Genomic DNA, 21,163 nt, shown 5'->3' on the forward strand with positions numbered 1-21,163 from the left:
TGGACCATTTTCAACCTTCATGCAGTTGATCCTGGAGTGCAAAACACATGCACTGCATGAATGCCCAACATTGTTTAAAGCTGAAAGAATAAAGTCATCCTTGCACTGAATATGCGGGCAAAGCAGATCTTTACGACTGATATTGAAATACAAAAAGAAAATTGGGGGTAACCACGCATTTTTCGAGGATAGTTAATCAACAATATTGTAAAAAGCTTTAAAATACAATGTAATGTATGGCGTTCTTTTCCAATTTGAAGTTAATTATCTTTGAAAAATAAGTAGTTACCCCCAATTTTCTTTTTGGATACCAATAGCACTTGCTAAGTTCTGCTTTCTCCGCATAGTTTTGAACCGCGCAAAAATATCCCTGTATTTGGAGATGCGCAGATCGTATGCGCCGTCCTTAATATATATTTTCCCGTTATTCTATCACGTAAGCTTCCGTGGTTAAGTGGTCATTGCGATTATCTCTGAAGGAAGGGATCCCGAGCTTGAATCGCCTTCAACGAGACAGGGAAATCTTACGCATGCGCAACCAGAGCGAGACCCGGACAAAGAGAATCGAAAACTATGCTTTGTTATTCGAACAAAGTAATAATGTTGGTTAATCACTTCTTTAACGTTGTCACAAAAACGATCTTGGGGCATTTTCTTTGAGAAATCACTACCGGCAGGGAAACGCTGCACAAAGAATGCCACATATATGGCAAGTTGATGTAATGAATACAATACCTACACGTAGCAACTACCAAAAAATTGTGCATGAAGTTTGGAAGAGTAGGGGATGTACATGTTTATTTCTAAACCCATAACAAGCAGGATAAAAAATAAGGCAAGTGACTTCATGTGCAGAGGTATAATTATTAGATCTTATGCAAAACGGGTACAAAGGTACTAGCCAAGGGTAGTTATGTGTGTGGATTCTGTTGTCTTCATTTACATCTTCCAGCACCTGGTAACTCAAGTCTCTTGTTTTACGACTGCTTCTGCTTAGATGACACCATAAACCACTCGGAGCTTTCAGGCCGGGCCGGGCCATCTACTTTCACTGAACATAAGTCATGCTTTTTGCAGGGCACTTTTATTTTGTGATTGGTGCCCCTCCATGAAGGTACAATTTCCTGATGGTTGCCCTAGTCGTTTTTGCACAAAACTCAGTCTTTACCAACCCAAGGTGAGAGTATGTATGATAGCAGTACAAGTAAACTTCCTTTAGTTTGCTATAAACATTGTTTTGCACTTTCTCAGCAAAAAAACTGCTGTACATCTTCAAAAATACTGCCACTATGAGCAAAAACGTAAATGCCAAGGTATAAGGTGCTTTACTAAGGATACAATTTAGGAAAAAGTTTTTTTAATATCTCTCTCTCCTTGGAGTGCTGTTCTTTACATGACATCTTGTACCTCTTCACACTCACCATCAATGAAGTATCATTTATTGTTTTTCAAAAACATTTTAGATTTCATCAACGGTCTAAAACGCACCATAACATAACGGTTGGTCACGACAAAATAGGGCCAACTTGATCACTTGACTCTGTAAAGCACTTTTCTTTGGAACCTGTGTTCCAGCTCACCTCTTCTCAACATAATGTAAATTACAGTGTGAATGGCACGCTCATTATATTTCTGTGGGTAAAAAAATCGACAACATAAGAAAACTCAAGCTGGTCATTAATGTTAACTTCAATAATATTACCAGTTAACACTTGCTTTAAGGATGCTTGGGAAGGAGAACTTTGAGGAAGGCAAAATGATAGTATTATAGTAGTACACCACGCACTGGTGGTCGGAGGTCCCGTCTCACAGCCCTTGTCCATTAATTCTGTGGGACATTAAAGATCCCACACACTATTCGAAAAGAGTAGAGGACAGTGTTCCCGGTGTTGTGGTCTGACCTTTCCAGCATGTGGTCGGCTTGGCAGGATTAGCTTGAAGAACTTGTGTGTGAATGAGACCACAATTGTGTATAACAGCCAGAAGTCAGGCTACTTAGCCAAGTGCTGGAGCCTCACTCAAAACTCGGGTGGGGAGATGAAAGGTCAAAAAGTAAATCCCAGTTGCTAGACCTCAGGAAGAGTGGGTGACAAATAATATTACTGTAGTAGCCCTATACAGTTGTATAAGGGAAAAGTTATTTGGAAAGTTTACATTAAGTGGAAAACGTTTCCTATTGTTTAAGCGATAACAAATGAATTTAAACCCTGAAAAACAAGGATATTGAAACTAAGTGTTGATTAAAGAAATCACAACATCCTTCAGTTTAACTAGTAAAAATAACTATAACTTGCAATCAGGCGTACGTTTCGCGCCCTGTCAAAAGAAAATAATGCCCGATCACAGGTTAAAATAACTATGAAACCCTACCTGTTTTGCAAAGTCTTGTATTATTCTCTGCTCAGAAACCTAATAAAACAGACATTAATAAACAGTTAAGTCTCCTTTACCCAAGTTTTTGTAACTTAACAGAGTAAAGGACTAGAATACTTGAAATCTGCAGAGAAAAATGCAGTGTGAGTAGGTGTTAGTCAATGGGCATTTCCTAATGGAGCACTCCAGCACAGCATGTTGGCATGCACTGTAGTGTGCACATTTTTATTTTTCACTTCAAAACTCATTAATAATTCATGAGCCTAACAGCCTATCAAAACTCCTGATAAAACATTCCTTGTTAGGATTCTTTATATAAAGAATACTAACAAGGCATAGCTTGTTTTTCTGGTATGCTAATATTCTCCTCACAATTTGAACCATTGTTCTGAGTCCAGAGGGAAACGCTTTTTGTGGAATGTTAGGGTTAGGGTTAACAAAACTAGCAGCACGCATTTTATCAGGTATAAAAACACTCTGCTACCCCTCATGTTTTTAAACCCTGATAAAACACTGCTGCTCATTTTGTAAGCATTACTTCATTCTAAAATGCAACAATAGTGGGTAAAATAGCATTCATTCGTTATCCTTGCACCAAGCAAATCTTTCCACATTTACCTGAGTACCAATGGCAAATCTTCTCTTAATTTGCTTTTCTATCTGTCTGACTTCCTCAACATCCTGTTCTGGAGTGAAGTCTTCTGCACCTGTATTCAAATCAAAATGATGAACTAATATTGATGCCTTCCTCGGGCAATCCACTGCATTTCAAGAAAAGGAAACAAATTATTATTACAGCCCAGGGCCAAGAACTCTAAGCAGAAAACAAGTGTAGGTTTGATAACATCCTTTTATAAAATTGCAGTGTTATAAATAACAATCTGTTACCAGAAAGACTTCCTGACATAGCAGCGTCAAGTGTTGACACTTGAAACAGCCTCAGTGCTTCTTCTACATGTGCTGCAGTAGCAAATGGTAGTAACCTCATCTTGGCCAGGGACTCAGAAATTCTGATAATTGCCTCTAGTTGTCTAAAAAGTAAAAAGGTTTTAACCCTCAACATTTTGTTCACGGTAATAATTAGGTAATACCTTTAACTTCAACCAAACTTTAAAAGATATACCTGACAGTAATGGGAATGTTTATCTTTTTCTCGGCATCCCTCTCATAGTCACGGGCCCCGCTGCGCATGAGGACATACCGATTTTTGAGCATCTGGGCTGCCTCTTCAGAGAGCCTTGGACCACATTTGCTGTAATATATAATTTACAAATAAAAGGTAAAGTAATTTTTTATCATTTGTAACATTAAATTTAATTGACTGATGAAGATGTTGATCAGGCTAGAATAATTCAAAGGTGAGATAAATACTCAACACAGGAGCAAAATCGTACTTAATAAAACTTGGAACGACCTAAAACCACCCAAAACCACCATAAAAAAAATGCAACAGCCACCTCAAAAACATCTGCAATCACTCACAAAGAACCGAATACCATCTTAAACAAGCCATAAATGTCTAACATAAGTGAGATGACAATGTGTCACATACTGGAAATACGAGAATTGAACAAAACTCCCACCTCCCCCAAGAATCTTAGGGTGCTTACCATTTAGCCAAAAAAACCGGATGGAATGATAGTAGCATAAAGGTTAGCAATTTTCTGAATTAATTTTGTTAAAAACCACAGGATGAGAATGGCACTTACCATTTACAGTGCAACCATGAGACCAGACAATGCAGTGGCCATTTTGAAATCCATTGTTTCAAAATAGCAACTAATAGCAAACCGCGCTAAAATAGTGAGAAAGGTCCTCGAAACGGAACGATTCTCACAAATTTCTCAAATTTTGGGAGCAAAACGCAAGTCACAGTCACATAAAATATTGTGATTGATTGTTCTTATATATTTAATTTTTTTGGCTTATTCACAGGTGTCATTGATAGAATACATATGTTTTGTTCAATTCTCTAATTTCATGTACGTGACATATTGTTGTCTCACTTGTTTTACACATTTATGGCTTGTTTAAGATGGTATTCAATCATTATTGTTTGTGAGTGGTTGTAGATGTTCTTCAGGTGGTTGTAGCTGGTTGCACCCTGCAAGCAGAGCCTCCTTTTGTCTTTTTCTTTACTGAGTTCTCTCGTCAAACTGGTTTTTCCAGTGCGAGCATCCATTTAGTGATAAAATGGATGGTTAGAATTGAGCACGCTGTACCATAAAAAAAAATCAAGGTGGCAGCGAGATCTGCTCAAAGCCAAGCACTTACGCTTGGGTTCGAAACCATCCTGGCAGTCTTTCTCAAGAATGCCAAAAGAAAGCTGCTGCTAGAAGGGTTAAGTGGTTGTAGCTGGTTTCAGGTCATTCCATGTTTTAAGATGATAGCTATGGCAATTTACACACAAGTGTAGTCATAATTATGCATAGTTTCTTTACTGTGTGTAAAGAAATAATATCAGGTTCATATGGCTACACTTGTGTGAGAATAAGTTTACTATGAATCATGCATGAGATAAGAAGCACTTAAGAAAGATAACATACTTGCGACAATAGCCAATGTACTTCTTTATGAAATTCAGACTTAGTTCTCCCTCTTGAGCTTGCCCAGACTGTGCTGCATTCAAGTGAACTTGCATCACATGCTTGGCAAGGTGCTGTGTAAAACAGGAAAGGTAGTACTGGTGGTGGTGCACGTGGTAGTAGTAGTAGTAGTAGTGGTGGTAGTACTAAAACTATTAATTTTACAACTGGTTTACATGATTGCCACATGGGAATCCAACACGCTGGATACCTTCTTCAAGTTTTGCTTAAATTGATCAACAGATCCAACATTCTTTAAGCTATTGGGCAAGCTATTCCATAATGTGGCACTGCTATAGGAGACACATAATTTGTTCTCAGTTTTGGCAAAGCCAGTTTTCCCTCAGAGTTTCTCAGATTGCAATTAGAGTAATACTGAGTGAAAAGATGTTGAAGATAATTTGGGGAATGTCCATTCATTGTCTTATACATCATTAAGGCTTTCCATTTCTTTCGTTGAATTGATAGCCTCTCCCAGTTAAGGGTGGTTAGGAGATGGTTTGTATTTGTATAAAAAGGCAATTTTGTAATTACTCTAGCTGCACGATTCTGCAATTTTTGGAGCTTATCACTCAGGTAGCCACTCAAACAGACCCAACCCAGGCTGCAATAATCAAAATATGGCACAATCAGAGGGTTATAAATTATTTCAATGTAATAAAGGGTCACACACGTTTGAGGGCGCCTATAGCTTAGGATACTTTCTTGAATATTTCTTTAACGTGTTTGCACTAAGTTGAGCATCTATGGTAATGCCCAAAGATTTGGTATGTTCAACCTTCTTGAGGATTTGATCATCAATTCTGATTTCCACGTCTTCATTTTGGAGAGATAATCGCTGCCTTGACGCAATAATCATTAGTTCAGTTTTGGCAACATTTAACTTAAGCTTGTTGGCTTTCAGGCAGCAGCTCAGGTTACTTAGTTCAGGGATCAAGGCTTGTTTGTGTTCCATTAATGTTTTAGCCGATAGTATAATGTTTGTGTCATCAACAAACATCCCTGGCGCAGCGGCCCACAGGTAGTTGGGGAGATCATTAATATAAATTTGAAATAGCAAAGGACCCAGTATACTGCCCCACGGTACGCTGCACCTGAGATCACGAGCAGTTGATAGCTCTTGGCTGTGGCCACTTAAGTACAACAGGAACCACTTGATAGCTGCCTGGTCAAAACCCAAGAATGACATTTTATGCAAGATGATTTCATGATCAATGGTGTTGAATGCCTTGGTGAGGAAAACCACGCCATTTAATTACCCATTGTCTACGTTAACTGACCAGTCATTTGCAACTTACGAGTACTAGGTAAGGAGTGGGACCCTGATTGGCAGCTTAATAGTAATTTGTTCTCATTTGATTTAGATAAGGTTAAAACCCTCACTGCATCGCTTAATCATCCTATTGCCAACCCCATCAAAACCACATGCCTTACAGATATCAACATCCTTCGTCAGTTCAACCACTTGCTCTTCCGTAGCAATAATACTGCATAAAAATTGTTGTGTCTGATAGGGCTGGATTACAGGAGGAATGGCATTGGCACCTGCAAGATTGCCTTCTTTTTAGTTTTACAGAGTAGATGACCGCTAATCTACGGGCAATGCCTTTTACGGACTCTTTTTGATTTTAGTGATGCGTGTTGATCAACGTAGCTGAGAAACATTTCTTTCCATTCACACCACATGTCATTTGGGTCAGAATGCACATCAACATTGGCCCATGGCATTTGGTTGAGATCATTTAAGAACTTGTTTCTGTCAAAGTGCTTAAAATGCCGTGTCTCAATTGTCCGAGGACCATTAGTGTCCCATTACAGTACACCATTAGGTGTGAATTCATTGGATTGTAGATGTCATCACTGCTGACAGTAGTAGTACTAATGCTCTAGTCAAAGTTACAACTAACATGCACAATAACTTGTGTCTTAATAAAATAATAGCATTTATATTAAAGACGTTAACTTACAATGTCTTTACTCTCTTCATGTTCATCCTTCACAATGAAAATCATGTCAAAGCGAGACAGTATGGTGGGCATAAAGTCTATATTCTATGGGAAAAGAAACACTCAATTAACATTTACATCGAGACCTTTAGAGCTACTGCATTCTTAAGAGTCAAAATGAAAAAAAATAAATAAATATTGAACACTTCAACATCATTGGTTATTACTTAATTTTATTCCCCCACCTGCACCAAAGGTTAGTAATTTACACACTGTGGTCCTTAGCCTCACCTCTTCTCCTTTGGTTTCGTCCCAGCGACCAAACACAGAATTTGCAGCAGCAAGTACTGAGCATCTTGAATTCAATGTTGTTGTGATTCCAGCCTAAAAAAAATGACGCTAGTACGGTAAATTTTAGGCTTAGGATTTAAGCCTTTCATTGAAGGCTTGATGTAACTACAGGCAGACCACCCTCTGTTAGTGAGGGCCTTTTGTTATTTATAGAAGGAATACAGATGAACAATACGGTGGCTACAATTTGTTCCAATATGCAGAATCTAAAGCAAATGATTCAATAAAAGAGGTTAGTGTAGTAAAGTTAAGGAAAGCGTGACACTTAGTTAACGCGACCTGTCGAACTATAAGTAGATCACTCACTTGCCTGATACGAAACGAAGTACATTTGTATTGTTGCTCAATCAAACATGCAAATATGCTGTTTACGTGTTGCATATACAGCCAATATATTACATTGTGGGAACTAGTCCTTTCTTCTACTAGGATTTCATGTAGGATTCTAAACACCTAGTTCCTCTTGATTTACATATGTATCAATAAAATTATGTAAGTAAAGTGTTACGCTCAAGTACGAATTAGGATGTTTACTAGGACGGAAACATCGTATACTCCCTCACATATTTAATCATGTTTAGCTAGCTACCATTATGTATATAAGCACTTTGATTTAAATATTAAAGCAGAGTACACATCTCGCAAAATAATGCTTAAAACAGCACGGGATGGCGAAAAAAACATGACACATGACTCTGTTAACATTGTCTTCAAATTTTTATTGAATTTAAATTCTGTATATTGGAACAAATTGTAGCCACCATATTGTTCATCTGCATTTCTTCTATAAATAACAAAAGGCCCCCACTAACAGAAGGTGGTCTGCCTGTGATGTAACAAAGAACATTTACATTTACAGGTTAGGGTTTAGTGTTATCGTTAACAATCCTTTTTGGTGACAATGTCTTACTTTGGCAATCGAAATTGTCTGTTGTTCCATAGCCTCATGAATAGCGACACGGTCATCTTCACGCATCTATGAAAAAATCATATCCATGTAATCAAGGTTTAAACACAGGCAGACAACCCTGACGATGCGAGAGCGTGTAACATCACATTATTTGAGATAGTTGTAACAGCAGCCGATTCAACTGATCTAGGAAAATGTTCCATAAAAACTTCAAATTGAGAGGTTTCCAGGACAGAAGAGGTCAAGCACTGAAATTTGATCCAAATCAAATTAACCAATCAAAAACCGCAGATTTATAAATTTGTCCCTCTTGGGGGAAATCTGCACTTTTTGATTGGTTAATTCGATCTTGATCAAATTACAATGAAATCAAGCAGGATTTTGAGGTTGCAGAGCCCGTAAATGCAATGATTTTGGCACGATGCTAGCAAAATTATCAACTTTCCAAGTGCCCAAGGCTGGGGGCGAGTGACCTTTGGAAGTCGGAGAAATTTGGCTAAATTCTGGAGCAACTCGGCGGTGAGCGGTCTTGGAAGCTGCACACCTTGTCTATTTATAATTGTAGGTGATGCATATCAGATCTGAAGGGAGAAACAAAGCTTCCCAACAACCCATCAAAATATTGTTATTTCTTTATAATAATGATGGATTGCATTTTAAACATGATGAAACACCACACAAGGGTAGCTGCGTAATACAGGTAAAAATGGGTTTCGACAAAACACTGACCCCCGGTCAACTGACCCCCTACTGACCCCCTATAAAATCAATGGGAAAATGAAAATGAAAAAAGCCCAGAACTATCAATGGGACCCGATTCAAGTTCATCAATAAATTTAGCTTACCTGAAACTTTCAAGATGGTGGACGCGTTGCAGATTTCCGACTCTTGTTCTCCTTTTACTCTTTAGTGGAGGTTTTGTTGACGGAAAATCGAGCACAGAATAAGATTGAATATAATCAAATATTGCTTTGGTTCGCATTGGGAAATGAAGCAAAGAGAAACGTTGACAAATGAACATGCTTGCGAAGGCGAGGGGCCCTGGGACTACAAGCTTGCCATAATAAACTTCCGGTTGATGCATTTGTGTGCGTGTCGCTCGCGGCTAGTTGCGTGCGTGTTACTTTGCCAGAATTTCCTCGCTATTTTTATCGCTTAATTTTCTAGCGGGTACAAATACCATGCTTGCTGATATTCCAACTTATTCTGTGCTCGATTTTCCGAGACAAATCCTTCAGTCAAATGAGAAGGGAGTCGAAAATCTGCCACCCGTCCGCTATCTTTAAAGTTGCAGGTAAGATAAATTTATTGATGAACTTGAATCGGGTCCCATTGATAATTCTGGGCTTTTTTAATTTTCATTTTCCCATTGATTTTATAGGGGGTCAGTAGGGGGTAAGTAAGGGGGTCAGTGTTTTGTCGAAACCTGGTAAAAATAACAACAAAAGACAAACATAGGACTGCTACAGGGTGGCCGTCTAATATAGGTAACAAATACAGGGTTTGTATGGGCGAAAAATCAGGATTTTGCGTATAGCATCTGCCTCATTAGCTAGCTTATTGTTTTTCTTATTGTTCTAAAGACTACATGTAGCTTGACAGCACTAAAATAGTACACGACTACGAACTACCTGACGAAGACACACTTTCACACAGTTGTCGTGTTCAGAATATAAACCCACACACGGATGTTTCTTTCATCGATAGGATAGGCAAAGCTTAAATACGGGACCCAAATCTAGCTGTTGGGTTGATTCTGGCACTAGTGTTCGTTGCAGTTCTTGGAAATTGCGACGAATACTATACTCGTTGTTCTTAAAGCTCTTCTTACATTTGAATGGTGTTGCGTTCGTATGCAAATTTTGACAGGTTGTGTGTGCGTGGGTCGGAGCATGACGACAGTCATGTTTTCAATTTGTGACTGTCGCTTCTTTTCATAAAAAGTCTTTAATTCCATGAAAAGGCACACCAGCAATAAACATGCAATTCTTGGAAATTGCTTGAGTTTACCTCACCGAATACGAAGGAAGTTCTACTCCTATTTGAAAGGTGTTGCAGAGATGTATCCAGAGTGCGTCATTGCGTCCTGGGACGCACTCGTTTTCCTTTTGGACGCATAGAATATGGAACAAAGGGTCCAATTGGACGCAGAAAAAAAATCCAATGTTTATGCAAATTACGAACGCCAGGAAAAGCATGCGAACGGCGTATTTCACAAGGAAATTGAACATTCCCATTTCTCACAACGGAGAAATGATTGAGTTCCTTAAATTTCAAGGTTAGCTACTATTTTCGGATTTTTGTAGCCCAATAATTTCATTTTGTCAACCATCATGTCCAGCTTTAGAAGTCGAATTTTGAATTCGCACGTGTTGCGTGACATGATCTGAGCTGTTTTTTACGTGAGACAATCGGCGACACTTTCGATCTGCCGCCAATGATAATAAAACATTTCGGTGGAAGTTCAGTTTGTTGCATGCTTTCCAAGTGAATTTCAAGCATTAGTTCGCTTATCGTGAGTGAAATAACAAAGAATCCAAAGGCAAAGTATGTTAAATTTTTGTTTTGTGCGACCCTGTTGATAAAAAAAATAATTCCGGGCGCGCACGTGTCATTGTCGTCTCCGTTCTTGTTTTGCACATAACTTGCCTGTTTTGCAAATTATGCAACTTTTTTTCAGAGTTAGTGTTATAATTAACGTGTTGAACATGAAACTTGAATGGCGAAGTCACGGACGCACAGGCTGACGATGAACTGTGCATCGATCGCTAACATTTGTTTACTCTCTTGTTCCTAAATTACGCCTCAAGTGTAGTTAAAATAAATGATGCTCTTTTACGGAAAATTGAGATTCAGTTCTGTTTTTTTTTTTCTGGGGAGATCTAGATCAGTTATCAACTGGAGCCAACAGTTCCTACAGTATACGGATTTCAATGTGATCTATGGAGCTTTGACAGCCCATACATTTTGATCGATGAATCAACAGGCACAACAGTTTCAAAGAAATTGATCATTTTAAGTACATATTCGTTGGGAGGGATAAGACTTTATTTTTGTGTAATTAGAAATCTGAAAGGGTACTGCAGCAGCAATTAAGAGGCAATAAATCACATATTAATTCTTGAATATTAATTAGCTGGACCCCAAAATTTTGCAATGGACCCCCAAATTTGAAAACCTGGATACATCTCTGGTGTTGCATTACCTGTCACAACTTCCTCTAGATGTGAGTCGTATGCAAATTTTGATAGCTCGTTGTTCGGCATTCCCTTTCACTTTTGCTATCAGTTATACCGCAATCGATGCCCCCTTTTAAACCCAGCAGTATCAAATGATATGATACCAAAAAACAGCCCCTTCCCTCAACCCGGCAATCGACTCGTTCACAGGTTTCTATTTTCGTTTTCAGACTATTCTTACAAAATTGCGCAAAATGAAAATGCGCATACAAACAAATCATTACACGCGATTCCCAGAGTGTAAACTTTGAAGGTTACATTGAATAAGTAAACGAAAACAACTTTCGCAATCTAACAATGTATTGTTTTTATCATTTCTTCGGCGATATTAGCATCATTGCTATCTGAAATTCGAAGCAAAGTAAAGTTATTGATTGATTGCTGTTTACCCGTCATGTGGTCGATTACAGGCCGACTGACTTGTTTTCCATAGCACTTGAAAGGTAATAAACCTTTTGGGAAGTGTATTTGTGAATACTCGATTGCCAATTCGCTAAATGATACACACATTTTACTCCCACACCTAAGACACATTTTCCTTTCCCTTCTGATTCATGAACACTGAATTTCTTTTGCTTGAATAAATTGGCGATGCGAAGCGACTTGTGCATTTGTAACATGATGGCTTTTGCAGTATGTAAATTTTCTGTTATCGGCTCATGGTATTTTTCAGATCCAAATTTTCTTTGTTTTACACAACAATGCAATACAAAGGAAATTTATGGTGCTGAATAACAAAGGAAAATCAAACACACATGTATACACATTCATACGTGCATGAATATATGCGTATATGCGTATCAATATATGCGTTTGTGCAAATAAATACACGTATGCAGGGTCCAAAATTGCGCCTTCCTGGTCGCCAATGCGACTAAAAATTGAGTACTGGCGACCAGAATTTCACATTTGGTCGCCAGTGGGCGACCTACTATTAAGTTCAGAGCCGTTTGCCAACAAGTGTCTTACTTTTTATCCTGCTGGTGTTTTTGAAATAAAAATGAAAGGAGTTTTCCTGTTAACTACCTCCATAGGTCTCCATAACTTCGCAAGCCGCCACGCTTTTTTGCGGTTAGGGCGAAAAAACTGCGACTCAGTAGAGAGATTTGAGGGACTGGTGCGAGGAATGTAGCACAGTAATAACATGGCGGCTCGTGTGCGACAGAACGTGACTAGTGTTTCCATGGCTGAAATTTTCAACAAATGGGCAGATGGACTTCTTCATTACATTCCAGGTCGGGTACATTTTCTCTCCAAAATGTCCGCTTTCGAAAGCGAAAAATAATGCTTGAGACACACAAGACCGCGTGGTCGTTGCTTTCTAGTCTCCATAAAGAAGTTCAAAACGTGCATTTTCAGGAGAAAATTTTTGGCGACCACAATTTGCCATCTGGCAACTGAAAATTTTTATCCAGTCGTCAGTTGTCGCCCATATAAAAAAGTTAATTTCGGAGCCTGGTATGTGCGTATACACTGCACATGCACAGTTAACGTATATCTGAGCGGTACTGTATATACAGGTTTCACTGTGTCATAATCAAAATGACATAAAAGAGACCTGCAAAAGTTTTTACCTTATCAAATTCATCAATGCAAACCACACCCCCATCAGCAAGAACCATGGCCCCACCCTCCATGATAAAGTTGCGTGAAGCAGGATCCCTCATTACAGAGGCTGTCAAACCAGCCGCACTGCTTCCTTTTCCCGATGTATACACACCAATGGGAGAGACCTTCTCTACAAACTTCAGCAACTGGCTCTTTGCAGTACCAGGGTCACCAAGAAGGAGTACATTGATATCACCACGCCGGGTCAGTCCATCAGGAAGCCTAGAAATTGCAGTGAAGACAACATGATGAGGTCCTTCTGATATTCACCAAGCATCACTTTTTGTGACAATGATTCTCATCCACCCACAGGTGGATGACCCTCTGTTGGTGTTGTTGTTACCAATTTGCAGAAGGATGAAATAAAGAAGAATATTACTGTGGCTGCAATTTGCTCAGCAATAAAGGTTGAAAGCAAATAATTCAATGAAAGATCAAACATAGTGTCAACGGAGTCCTGTGTTATGTTTTTTTGGTCATTCCAAGCTGTTTTAGGTGTCACTTTGCAAGATCTACCAATCAGTGAAATGTGACCGTTAACTGCCAACAATCATGTTGTACTGATAAGTAGATTAGAATAGACTCAACTGCTTCAAACTGTTTTGGTCTGGTTTCTTCCACCGATCATGTTGAGAAAGCTTTCTTATGGATTTCAGGATCGCTTTTCTCAGTGAATATTCAAAAGATGAAGCTCAAATTCAGGGAAGGTATGGGGACATCCCTAATCGATCAGATGCTGGTGTTTTTACATGTAAGGTGAGAATTTCACTGGTTTGGCATCAGTTCCAGCTTGGACAAGATACGGTCACTGGCCAGGGGCTAGGTGTTGCTTGCCTTGTCAATTTTCTTGACTCTCTAACTGGTGGTCAAGAAAAGATCTCACAAAAAGATGCCTAAAACAGCTTGGAACGCCCAAAAACATAACACAGTACTCAGTTGACACTTTGTTTGATCTTTCAGTGAACTATTTGCTTTCAAACTCTATTGCCGAGCAAATCGTAACCACTGTGATATTCTTCTGTATTTATCCTTCTACAGATCGATAACAAGAACAACACAACAGAGGGTGGTCCGCCTGTGGGTGGATGAGAATCATTGTCACAAATTTTAAAAGAAAAAGTAAAATCACAGTCAGCCAGAAATCTTAGCTACTACACCTTTTGCGAGAACCTCCAAACAATAAACATGCAATTGCTTTCTTGACATCTTCACTCCCATAAATGAATGGTGCAATACTCTTGGAGATTGTCTCATAAGCATCAGGTCTGCTAGAAAATCTGTTGAAGTCTTCTTCTTCAAGAGAATTCAGCGGAAGGCCTGAACTACGGCCAGGGCCTTCTGTATCAACCTGAATGCCAACAACACGGAGGTACGGTTTCCTTATGCCTACCCCAACACCATCACGGTCCTAAAAAGAATATCTATAGAGTTAAAAATGATGAAAGAAAGAACAAGTCTTAAAACGGATAAGTAAAAATATACACCTTATTCCAAAATGGCCGCCATTTAGATATTCTTTTGTTTTTATTGAAATTAGACCTTGATGCCTCGTTCACGGCAAAATATTCTTTTGAATTTTCAGCTCAAAAACGAGGCATCAAGGGCTAATTTGAATAAAGCAAAAGAATATTTAAATGACGGCCATTTTGGAATAAGGTCTATGACCTTGACAAGCACTTTGCAGTAAAGCAAACAACATTGATTTAGAGATCTTTAAAATGCACACCTTATCTGCCTTTTGGGCAACTTTCTTGATTGAGTATATTCCCATTACAGTAACTCGATTACCAGGAACAACCTTCTCTGTCAAATACCTTCAGACACACACACAAAAAAAACCAATAAACAACCAATTAATCACAACAACAGGAGTAAGAAAACAATAACATGATAAATCCAAGTTAATGCATAAAAAATTGTTAATTTGAAGGAGCAGGCATCCTAATGCTACTTAACCGATCAACCCATTCACCCCTAAACTGGCCATACTTAGTATTTTACTCTGTCTGATGCCAGACGATTTTACTCGTCAATGGGGTTAACAGGTAAAAATATTAGTGATTACTTCTTTTTAAACCTCAAGTATCACTTCTATGCACTGTGACACCATGCTTCCTTGTATGTGATGACAAAGGCTAAAAATACAATAAATCACCTGTCACAGTATAGCTGCATATGTCGAGGCATTTCCCCATTAGGGACTGCATCAGGAGACTCCTGAAGCTTGAGAACTTGAAAATCTACACATTTGCATTTATCAGGCATTATGAAAAATGGATCTAATGGGCAAGGTGGACGGCCAGTCTGGTCACTGGAACAAAGAAAGAAACTTATAATCAACAAATGCACTTTCTCGTTAAAATAGAAAATTTATATCCTTGAAATTTCCTTGGGGAATTATCCAGGGAGCTGCTTTAAAATGGGTGCTTAGACTTAATCACTGTTTATCAGCACTATTTGAAATTGGTGCTTAGACTTCAATGCGAGACTCGCATGACTCACTGGTTGTCAGATTGCCCAGCCCCCAGCAAAAAGCACCAAAGAAACAAGACAAGAAGGTTGACTGCAGTCAAAGGCAACCCAAAGGCAACTCAAAGGCTCTATTTTCTATAGCTTCTACCACAACTTATGGCAAGGGTGGACGCTACTCCTATCCCGGCCCGTTGCATACAGGACTTTTCCCCAGTAATACTCTTATGTTACCAACCACAAATGGATGCAATTAAGCCAAGTTAACTTTGGAGTGCACAGGGTGGGAATCGAACCCGGAACCCTGAGATGCAATCCACAGATGATGTCCACTGCACTATGCGCACTCCATAACTCATCATTAAATAAAAATTATATGAAAATAAGCTTGTACTTATAATAGACCATATTCGTATTCTCAGTATTGGAGTGGAACTAGCTTGCAATGGAGGCTAATGCAGGGGAATCTTTTCAAATGCCAATACTTTTTAATAAGTTTCCCTGCATTAGCCTCCACGGCAAGCCAGTTCCAGTCCAATAATGAGAATATGAATATGGTCTATCAAAATACTACCTTGGGCATTTGCGAGGCATGGCATATCCTTCCAGACCAGGTTTTAGAGGGATGTTGGAGATTGTGTTGCGGCAAGAGCGGCACTGAATGGTAATGTTTGTTGCCTTGGCACGAATAGCTGAGGCACTTATTATGATTCCAGGAATCTTCACCAATTTGGCCATTTGCTCAGACTTAAAATGCAAAAAATGAATGTTTACAGTCATTGATATTGCAGCTATCATCATTATTATTATTATTATTATTATTATGGCATTTTTGTTTCTCTCTCAATATCTCATTTATACCAACAAAGTGGGATGTAATTCCTAGGCTTTGTGGCCTTAATCTGTTTTTTTTGTTTAATTATTATTATTATTATTATTATTATTAGTAGAAGTAGTAGTAGTAGTATTAGTAGTAGTATTAGTAGTAGTATTAGTAGTAGTATTAGTAGTAGTAGTAGTAGTAGTAGTAGCAGCAGTAGTAGTAGTAGTAGTAGTAAGTTACATTCGCAACGTTCCTCTGTATTTAAACTTACCCTCAGATCTCTAACATTCATGGGGTTTGCATCTGATTTAAGGGTAATCTGAATATCTTGAACTTCTTCTTCCCCTAGAGGTCGTGGCTTTGTAACTTCATCTGCCATCTCTCGAGCTGCATCTTCAAACTTAACAGAACTGAAAGTTAACAAAGCTGCTCTTCTATTACAAGAAGACATGTTAATCACTAGGTCACTGTAGCCTTCTGAAAATGGTAGAGTCAAGTGAAAAATGTTTTGATGTTTTTCTTTATGAAAGCAATAATACCACTAAAACTTTGTAAAATACTGCAATATCTTGCTTTGTAACCTTGTTTCTTGTAGAAGGAAACAGCAATAACAACAACTTTATTCTACCCTTATATCGTTACAAAAAAATGTTACATTGGATAGAATTAAGGAATTTCATATTAAAGGGTATTGGCCTCCTAAAATAACTAATAATGTAACAGGAAAATAGAAAAGCATTACCAGATACTAATCATTAGTCCTCTAATATTTGATTGTCATTCCTTTCATCAAATTTACTTTTTTGTTCGAATCAAAATCATAAGAAAAACTCACCAAAGGTAGAAATTCTGCTGGATTCTTAGTAAGTTTATCTGCAAGTTGCTCATCATAGCTTGTCAAATCTTGTAAGTCCACCTCAAGGTAGTACTGGCCTAGATTGTAATGTCTTTTCAGTTGATCCCTACAACATACAAACAGGAAAAATGTTAAAGACATCTTTACAACAAAAGGAACTTCAAAATATTCAGCTACCAATATTGACAAACAAGGTAAATTCATTGGCAAATCAGTGGCTGTGTATTAATCTTGACACCTACATGTAAATACAAGTTATACCTATGCACAAGTTATCATGAAATTATATACAATGGGTTGTTCCAGAAAAAATCCACACCCCCCCCCCACCCCCCCGACGGATGGGATTCTGGAAATTCTCGTGGGAGGGGGGGTCAAGGACCCTGGAAATCCAGGCAGGAGGGGGGGGGGGGGGTTGAACTCAAAAAAGTCTTCTGCAGGGGTCATCTGAACCGATAGTTCACGCGATTAGAACGTTTAGTTCGGTGACAGTTTAGCGCTCTCAGACCCTGAAAATAGTAGAAATATTTTGTTCACATATTTCTCACTTGACATAAATGATAATCTAAGTTCCTTTGCAGGTCCTTTTATAGCAGAAAACGCGAACAAGATACTAAAGAAAGAGCCGTCGCAACAATATTGCAACAAAGAGTTTGAAATGCCTGACACATTTTTACTCGTACCCAGACCCAGCGTGCCACCGTTGTTTCGTGTAATGATACAAAGAAAGAGCAAAGAAAGAACAACGGCAATTGATTTTTATGAGCTAAGAGTGTATAAACATTCGTTCACGTTTTAGCATTTTTGCTCCTTTCTTTTCTTAGTTCCACACAACTAAATTTTTATATAATTTAGCCAAAGCTTTAGAAATTAAAAAAGAACATGTTCTATACGTGATTGTGCGTATTTTCTATTAAAAATAAATGAAATTTAAGCCTAATATTTTTTCCCGGAAATCCAGGCAGGAGGGGGGATCTTGTGTTTTGGAAATCCAGACAGGAGGGGGGGTCTTGGGCTTCAGGAAATCCAGGTGAGAGGGGGGGTTAAAAAACGACCCCATCCGTCGGGGGGGTGTGGATTTTTTCTGGAATAACCCAATAGCAATTATGTTTTAATGTCGATAAGTGCAAGGCCATACATATATCACATTCCTGTGACTAAACAGGGCTGATAAAGTGTGGGAGCTTATAAGACCATCCATTGTAACAGCCAATATGCTACTCTACTAATCACTAGGTTGGTTTTCAAATTTATGTATTTCTAAATTTGAATAAATTAGTATAGTACGGTATAAAATTATAGTTATTATTTTGATTATGAGCATCATCATCATGATTGTCATCATAGTATATTATTATGTAAGTAGTCTGCCGAATGGATGAATTATCAATATGCCAGCTGTCTTATAAGGCCACGTTTGTTTTGTTCACGATTCCATTGGACTTCCCTGAGAATCATGGTTGTTCCTAAAAAAGCGCAGCCTTCTGTTCTACTGTGTGTAGGTCAACTCTTGCTGCAAAGCCTAACTTTTGCAATGCTGATAAAGGATATTCGTATTTTCTTTACTCTTGAATGTTCGGTAATATGAGGCATCGGTGAAAGAAGATTGGGTTGAATATGAGTGGATACCAGAAGTCCTAGTGAAGGCAGGTTTAATAATTTCAGGAGCAAGTATTCTAGAGTTTAGTATACATCTATTACTGTTTTCAATTACAAATACAATTTTCTTTAACACCCGCGCGCAGCATATGCACTGTAGTTCAAAAGCGCATGGAGGATCGAAGTTCACGTTAAGTTACCAATCGGCGAGCCATAAAACGGTTTTGACCGCTTTGAATTATAGGCCGAAATTGCACGAGAGATCGCATTAGACAGTAATTTCGTTAGTTTTCATTCTAGTACCTAATAGCATCTGCTTCTTATCAAGTAAACCAGTGGTTACATTTCCACTTCAAGCGCCATCAATTCTTTTACCTGTATGAATAGCTGAAGGTTCCTTCGTGAAATTCGCGAATAAATTCCTTGAATCTCTTTCTTGCACTGATTCTGTTCACTTCGCGTTCATCTGTTTGCTCTTCTGAGCCAAATGCATCGCTAAAATACACCGGACGCTCGTCAAACCCAGACATTTCGGCTATCTCTTTCCCTGAATGATACTCGGGATGAACAAATTTGGCGGGAAATGAAAGCTCCACGGCTACGTGATTGGCTGCTTAAACTAGTCACATGATTTAAAAAACTTTGCCTTCCAAGTACGGAGGGGAGAGAAGTATTAGCCAATTGTAAAACAGAGCAGTGTCTGCTCCCTTTTTTTTTTGTCGATGAAGAAGATGCATTTTGTTTTCTCTATATATGGATTGTGTGAAACTCTATAACTTGCCATTCAAAAGGATGTCCACTCAGAGTCTTGAATGAAGATAGATTGACCCTACCCCTCCCGCATAAAAAAAGGTTTGCTGATACCGAAGAAGTGATATGTCGGCCGCAAAACGCGCAAAACTTGACGGAGAAGCAAGAAACGCAGCTCTGCTGTCTCTTCGAAGGGCCGGATGGATAGAAGATGAGGAAAGGGATGCTATCTGCAAGGAATTTATTTTCAAGGATTTCAATCAGGCGTTCGGATTCATGACACGCATTGCACTGAAAGCCGAAAAGATGGATCATCATCCGGAATGGTTCAATGTATACAACAAAGTACAGATAACCCTAAACACACACGACTGCACTGGCTTGTCAGAAAATGACATTCAAATGGCAAACTTTATTGAAACCACTGCCAACTCGATTGTAAAGTCAAGTGAGGACTGAAGTTGATAAACAAACAACTAATATTAAAATTTGTTCAAGTTTTCAAAGAAGAGCACATGTCATTGGCCCTTGAAACTGACAGTCTCCTATGTACGGTTCAGCTGCCTTCATCGTGAGCAGTAACGACATATTGTCACATTTAGGGTTTGGGAATTTGATTCAACACATAAGCACTGTCAGGGTTAGGCACGGTGTCGGACAATTCAATTCAAATCCCCATCATATGTCAATTTAATTTTAGCAGTAAGTCCTTGAGTTCTTCCTGAGGCACTCTTTGGAAAGGGAGGGGGGGGGGGGGGGGAAAACAACTTCATTAGAGCGGTTTTCAATTGAGTGTCGAAAGTAATTAGATAATTACTTTGGTTTATGATTACTTCCTTCAGTGATTCGTTCAAAGTTCTCGCGCCATTTTTTCAACCAATCAGAAGTGAAACCAAAACCAATCGTGGCTCACGCGTGCACATTTTCCCGCGCTTTGTGTCGGGTACGTGTAATTACTTCGAGTTTTGATTGGTTTGCCGGATTGTCTCCGTCCTTTTTGATTGGCCAAAGTAATTACTTTGGTTTTGGTTTTACGACACTCAATTGAAACTCGCTCTATTACCGGTAATATTAGTATTGCACTTGCCCCAGCTGGGGCCAATGCAAAATATTAAAGACCTTTCAAGAGTCAGTGTTTACTGGTTGTTTTCTCTGGGTTGTAAACCTCTTATTCAGCTCTGTGAGTAGATGACTGACCGGGAGTAAACGACTATTTGAGTTTGCACTGAAAAGGTATATTGTTCGTGAAAAAGTACCAATTTGTTGAATATGCTTTGCAAAATCTGAAACAAATGGCAAACTGAAAGTCAAAACGTGTCATTCTTAATACTATTTTAAATCACTTTGTTTGCTCCCAATAGTTGAGAGATTTGCAACAAACCCTACATGAGCTTTTTGATGGTTGAAAGAAAAAATTCAAGCAGTGTGAAAAAGTAGTGCCAAATCTTTACGAGGGATAGCAAGGACATACAGTAAACACCCACATATAAGAACAGTTTTTTCAGGTTTAAGGCTGATTGTGTTCTTATTTGAGGGGTGCTTAGTGAGAAATCAGCCTGAAAGTGTTCTTAAAATGTTCTTAAAATTGGTTTCAGAAATACTTCAAATTATGTATTACTACAGGTTTAATTAACATACAATGCTGTTTTGTAAT

At 38.6% G+C, this 21,163-nt stretch overlaps 1 protein-coding gene across 1 annotated transcript; it reads right to left on the minus strand.

Moving 5' to 3' along the window:
- Nucleotides 1–1,340: 1,340 nt before the first annotated feature.
- LOC138026049 (DNA replication licensing factor mcm5-like) lies at nt 1,341–19,335 on the minus strand. The gene is made up of 17 exons (XM_068873233.1): nt 19,135–19,335; nt 17,140–17,266; nt 16,576–16,704; nt 16,056–16,228; nt 15,168–15,323; nt 14,739–14,826; nt 14,170–14,420; nt 12,979–13,234; nt 8,166–8,231; nt 7,196–7,288; nt 6,926–7,009; nt 4,920–5,032; nt 3,497–3,625; nt 3,262–3,404; nt 2,992–3,080; nt 2,371–2,409; nt 1,341–1,632 (listed from the first exon to the last, which is right to left on the minus strand). The coding sequence occupies exons 1-17, from the start codon at nt 19,287–19,289 to the stop codon at nt 1,531–1,533; spliced, it is 2,193 nt and encodes a 730-aa protein (XP_068729334.1). The 5' UTR covers nt 19,290–19,335; the 3' UTR covers nt 1,341–1,530.
- Between the last annotated feature and the right edge of the window lie 1,828 nt (nt 19,336–21,163).

Source organism: Montipora capricornis, chromosome 12, assembly GCF_036669925.1.
Source record: "Montipora capricornis isolate CH-2021 chromosome 12, ASM3666992v2, whole genome shotgun sequence".
Classification (NCBI taxonomy): Eukaryota; Metazoa; Cnidaria; class Anthozoa; order Scleractinia; family Acroporidae; genus Montipora; species Montipora capricornis.